General features: G+C 43.3%; 1 protein-coding gene across 1 annotated transcript in view; it reads right to left on the reverse strand.

Annotated features, from left to right (window-relative positions):
• The window catches only part of LOC134461946 (histone-lysine N-methyltransferase PRDM9-like), an 86,641-nt gene continuing 80,644 nt past the window's right edge, over nucleotides 1-5,997 (reverse strand). Inside the window, exons 3-6 of the mRNA XM_063214769.1 lie at nucleotides 4,380-4,651; nucleotides 3,385-3,452; nucleotides 2,340-2,530; nucleotides 1-1,730 (exon numbers count right to left, since the gene is read on the reverse strand). Of these exons, the coding sequence (XP_063070839.1) occupies nucleotides 604-1,730; nucleotides 2,340-2,530; nucleotides 3,385-3,452; nucleotides 4,380-4,651 (1,658 nt within the window). The 3' untranslated portion in view covers nucleotides 1-603. The remainder of the gene's footprint in view (nucleotides 1,731-2,339; nucleotides 2,531-3,384; nucleotides 3,453-4,379; nucleotides 4,652-5,997) is intronic.

Genomic DNA, 5,997 nt, shown 5'->3' on the forward strand with positions numbered 1-5,997 from the left:
ACAAAGGAAGTATACAGCATAAAACAGCAGAAATTAGTTTATAACACACAAGGGAAGTTTGCAATACGCCTAAAATAGCAGAAATGAGCTACAATCAAAGCACGTCATACACTACTCCACGTGTTATTCAATTCTATTTGGTCTATTCACTTACACAAATAGATATTTAAGTCACCAATGTGACAAAATCTACTTTACAACTCAAAGTCACTTTTTATTTAGTGTGTGTAATGAAGTAAGTCATCTTTACTCTTATTTGGTGTTAACTGTTGACTACTGTGGTTTTCAATTAGATAATTTTTACACCATCACCAAGTAAAAACTTAAACACATTCTTCACAATTACTCTTAAACTCACACATACATCAAATCATAATATTACAAATCAATTACTCTGGCACACTCTCACATACATCAAATAACAATATTAAAAATCAATTCAACAATTACAACACTCAACAAAAGAGCCAGTTACCAAAGTCGGTTAAAATGGTCAGTTAAAAATGAGTTCCGTGTTGGTGAATATTTGAATGGCAGTCTTGTTTATTGGCATTCCTGCCCTGGTGGAAGCAACATCAAGGACTTTATTCAGCAGCAGAGTGATTAGGGCTCTTTACTGTGAGAACATTTGTGTGTCTTTAGATGACCAGACAGAGTGAAAGTCTTGCCACACTGACTGCAGTGATACGGCCTCTCTCCTGTGTGAGTGCGCTGGTGTACATTTAAATCTGACGCTTGAATAAAACTCTTGCCACACTGAGTGCAGTGATGCGGCCTCTCTCCTGTGTGAGTGCGCTGGTGTGCTTTTAAAGATCCCCCTTGAGTAAAACTTTTGCCACACTCAGTGCAGTGATACGGCCTCTCTCCTGTGTGAGTGCGCTGGTGTCGTTTTAAATTGCTTTCGTGAGAGAAACTCTTGCCACACTGAGTGCAGTGATACGGCCTCTCTCCTGTGTGAGTGTGCTGGTGTAGTTTTAAATTTCTTTCGTGAGAGAAACTCTTGCCACACTGAGTGCAGTGATACGGCCTCTCTCCTGTGTGAGTGCGCTGGTGTAGTTTTAAATGTGTCTCTCTAGTGAAACTCTTGCCACACTGAGTGCAGTGATACGGCCTCTCTCCTGGGTGAGTGCGCTGGTGTCGTTTTAAATCCCCCACTGTAGTGAAACTCTTGCCACACTGAGTGCAGTGATACGGCCTCTCTCCTGTGTGAGTGCGCTGGTGTCGTTTTAAATCCCCCACTGTAGTGAAACTCTTGCCACACTGAGTGCAGTGATACGGCCTCTCTCCTGTGTGAGTGCGCTGGTGTGTTTTTAAATAGACCTCTCTATTGAAACTCTTGCCACACTGAGTGCAGTGATACGGCCTCTCTCCTGTGTGAGTGCGCTGGTGTGTTTTTAAATAGACCTCTCTAGTGAAACTCTTGTCACACTGAGTGCAGTGGTGTTTCTTCTCTCCTGTGTGAGTGTTCTGCTGTTGTCTCTGCTCATGTGCTCCTTGCTGTTCTGAAGACGGCTGTGTGACTGGTCTGGGCGCCGCAGTTGTGGTTTGGTGTGTGTGTTGGTTTCTGGCTCCGGACGGTATGAAAGTCTCTGATCTGATCTCTCCAGACCTCAGCAGACACACATACTCGTCTGGGTGACTTCTCTTGATGTGCTTGTGCAGGTAGATTTGAGCCGTGTAGGAGAACGGACACAGAGAACAGGAGAACACCTGAGACGCCACAGATACCTCTGGAGAGCAAACAGAAAGACAAAGACTTATTAAGACTCAAATTAATATCCCAGAAACTTTTAAACAATAATCACATTTTAATTTGTGTTGATTTATAACAAACAAAGCCACTGTAAAATACTGAAGCCAATTATGGACATCATACACATACAACTATTTTTAAAGTCCATGTCCCTGTAAAATAAATACGTTGTCAAGTTATGTGACTGTATGTTTAACTTTTCATGCAGAGTCCCTATTATAACAAACTTGTTAGTTTTTAATCACCAAAGTGGTAATGGCCATGTCTTAATCTGTTAATGCTCATGACAATGTTGTTACCATGCTGTTTAGTTTATTAAGCTCATGTCAATGTTGGTATCACATACTGCAGTTTACTAATCTAGCAATTTTGTCATCCAGTAGTTGAGCTTTTTCAGCAGACATTCAGTCGGATTGCCAGCGAATCCATCTGCATGAAAGGGTGACCGTCCAGAGATCGTGACTCATTGATAGTGACCTACCTCTGGCCCTGCTCTTGACGTCTCAGAGGTAGTCAAATGTGATACAGCATGTGATTGGATAATCTTCAATGTTCTTTATCACGTGATTGCTTGATAGTGACCTACCTTTAGCGCTGCTCTTGACATCCCAGAGGTAGTCGAATGAGATGCCCAGCTCTTTAGCGTAGTCGTCTCCATACCAGACCAGCAGTTCTTCTCCAGAGCCAATGGGCCGACAGCAGCGATACACAATCCCTCCTCTGTACTGAAACGCCACCAGATTCTGCTCCTCAACGTTACGAGCGCAGTTTACATACCTAATGACAACAACCAACCACAGCTCACATACCTGATGACAACAACCAACCACAGCTCACATACCTGATGATAACAACCAACCACAGTTTACATACCTGATAACAACCAACCACAGTTTACATACCTGATAACAACCAACCACAGTTTACGTACCTAATGACAACAACCAACCACAGTTTACATACCTGATGACAACAACCAACCACAGTTAACATACCTGATGACAACAACCAACCACAGTTTACATACCTGATAACAACCAACCACAGTTTACATACCTGATAACAACCAACCACAGTTTACATACCTGATGACAACCAACCACAGTTTACATACCTGATGACAACAACCAACCACAGTTTACATACCTGATGACAACAACCAACCACAGTTTACATACCTGATAACAACCAACCACAGTTTACATACCTGATGACAACAACCAACCACAGTTTACATACCTGATGACAACAACCAACCACAGTTAACATACCTGTCCCTATACCAGCCAATCACAATTCACATGACAAAATACGTGTGACTAGTGTTTTACAAAATGTTGCCTACAGCTTACTGAATTAACATGAAAGGGAGAAAAAGATGTTATGAAAACAATGCAGTGTTACTAATACTCACACACACACACACACACACACACACACACACACACCTATTTAGCTGCCATTTATGCCTGAATACATTATAAATAGCAACATATCAAATTGCTGAGATTGTGTTTAACCACTTAATTAAATGTTCATAAAGAATTAATACAACAATTAATACAAATCCTACACAGCATTGTTGTGTAACAGCAGACCGAGAACTCCAAAGTGATGAAATCGGGTCTCACCTCATCCAATTGGAATGAGTTTCCTTCTTCGCATCTACGTACTCATCTGTATGGCGGCTCTTGTAAATCTGTGGCAACATTCACAAACACACACGCACGCGCGCGCACACACACACACACACACACACACACACGCGCACACACACACACACACACACAAACCACATCTTGTGAGGTGTTTGCCTTTTTATACATATAGTATGTCACGGAATTGAGTACACCCCTCACATTTTTGCAGATTTGTAAGTATTTTCACAAGACACTTGGTTACCATCACACATGCTTGACACCATCTAAAGCACATTTGTGTACGTTTCTGCAAACATATTGTATTGTACATACTGCCTAATGTTTGGCAGACTGTCCCATGTAAACATTGTATTGTACATACTGCCTAATGTTTGGCAGACTGTCCCATGTAAACATTGTATTGTACATACTGCTTAATGCATCCCATCTCATTTTATCTCTCCAGGAGTATCCACTCACCAGTATCCACTCTCTATATGTTGTGTGTGTGTGTGTATATGTGCGTGTCTCTCACCGCCCAGGAGTATCCACTCTCTAGTGTGTGTGTGTGTGTGTGTGTGTGTGTGTCTGTATGTGTGTGTCTGTATGTGTGTGTCTGTATGTGTGTGTGTGTGCGTCTCACCAGTATCCACTCTCTATATGTTGTGTGTGTGTGTGTGTGTGTGTGTGTGTGTGTGTGTGTGTGTGTGTGTGTGTGTGTGTGTGTGTGTGTGTGTCACCAGTATCCACTCTCTAGTGTGTGTGTGTATGTGTGTGCGTGTGCGTGTGTGTGCCTGTCTGTCTCACCAGTAGTCACTCTCTAGATGTTGTGTGCATGTATGTGCGCGTGTCTCAAAACCCAGGAGTATCCGCTCTCTAAGTTGTGTGTTTGTGTGTGTGTGTGTGTGTGTGTGTGTGTGTGTGTGTGTGTGTGTGTGTGTGTGTGTGTGTGTGTGTGTGTGTGTGTGTGTGTGTGTGTGTCTCACCACCCATGAGTATCCACTCTCTATGGCCTGCTCCTTGTCCATGACTTGTCCCTCGTAGGGTCCAAAGTGAGTTCCTCTGGCTATCTCCTGGCCCCGGTTGAAGACTCCCAGTCCTGCGTTGGGGATGTGGGACTTGTTGACCTCCAATCCAGGGGGCAGGGTGAGTCTGGCTCGGTCTGGCACCCCCACTGGTGCCGGGGTGTCAGGGATGAAGATGGGGGGGCCGTGGATCCAGCACTCCTCAATGAAGAAATCTTCACAATCCTCACAGACTGAGGACAAGAACAAAGAAGATGCATCAAGCTGTGTCATACAGTCTACAGACAAGAGGAGAGGAGATGCATCAAGCTGTGTGTATACCAGTGGTTCTCAATCTTTTCCCATCATTCCCCCCTTCGGAGGGTCTGGATGCTTCCAAGCCCCTCCCCAAGCAACAGCAGTACTCGTGCAGACTGATTTTACGATCGCTGCGCTGTGCAGAATCAAAGGAAAGGTGACTGGTGATATAAAACAAAGAGGGACTGCAGTGGAATGCAGATGTGTGTTCATTTGCTATATGACAATTAATAATATAATGTTTATAATTATGTATATAGTGCTTAAACAAAGAAGAAGTCTTCACACGTTAAGGCTCTTTGATGTGTGTGAGAGTAGTGAAAGCTGTATAACTTAAATTATCAACAAAACTAGTAATAATAAAGACACATACAAATTAGGCCTTCACAGATGCAGATGCAGTCCACCAGAGGTCTATTCCCAAACTCTTAAAGAAGCCGTCTCCATTTTTTTTTTTTTTGGTGCCTCTGCATGGCAAACTCAGGGCTTTGTACGCAGTGTGTGTGTGTCTTACAGAAGTAGTCCTCATCTTTGGGTTCGTCCTTGTGAGGAGGAGAATTCTTCCACCTTCTCACTAGGCTACACTGGCAAGCCAGCTCCTAAAAAGTTTTTAATATTTCGTGCACTGGTATTGACATGGGACATTGTTATGTTGAACTGAACTTTCTTCAATGTGCGTCGCGGAGCACCCACACGCACACACGCATCCACACACTCGCACTGGCCCGCACGCACGTCAAAGTCTCACTGCGAGGCGGAAGCGCGCACCGCTTCAGCAGGACAATTTCCATCTGTGACTTTGGGGAGAAGATTGTTTGGCGGGATGTTTAAATGTATTTTATTTTCATGTGGCAGCTGTATATTTTGTGTCTGATCTTGGGGTTGTGGGATATATGCAGAGGGCAACTGTTTTTGTGTTTTTGTTAAGTTAATTGCATTGCGTTACCTACAGCTGATTCTGAGACGGTCTAGATGTGTGGACCAATTGAGATGTTGATTGAATAATTGTTTGCCCGTATTGAAGGGTGTACTAAATCCCAGTGTTAGATGGGGTTTGGGAGAGTTAGGAACAGAGAGAAGCAGCTGTGATTACTGGCAGAAGCTGTCTTCAAAATGTGTCATGTAAAAAACCTGCTGTAAACTAGAGTAAGCAGAGTTTTGTTTGAAGTATCGCTGTTTGGGCATTGCAGTTTGATTTCGTGTTTTTGATGTCGAGAAGTCTTCAGTTTATGATTATTTTCTGTTGCCCTCGTGCACGTTTTCTTTCTGTCGTGGTGAGAAT

The sequence above is a fragment of the Engraulis encrasicolus genome, chromosome 14 (genome assembly GCF_034702125.1).
Source record: "Engraulis encrasicolus isolate BLACKSEA-1 chromosome 14, IST_EnEncr_1.0, whole genome shotgun sequence".
NCBI lineage: Eukaryota > Metazoa > Chordata > Actinopteri > Clupeiformes > Engraulidae > Engraulis > Engraulis encrasicolus.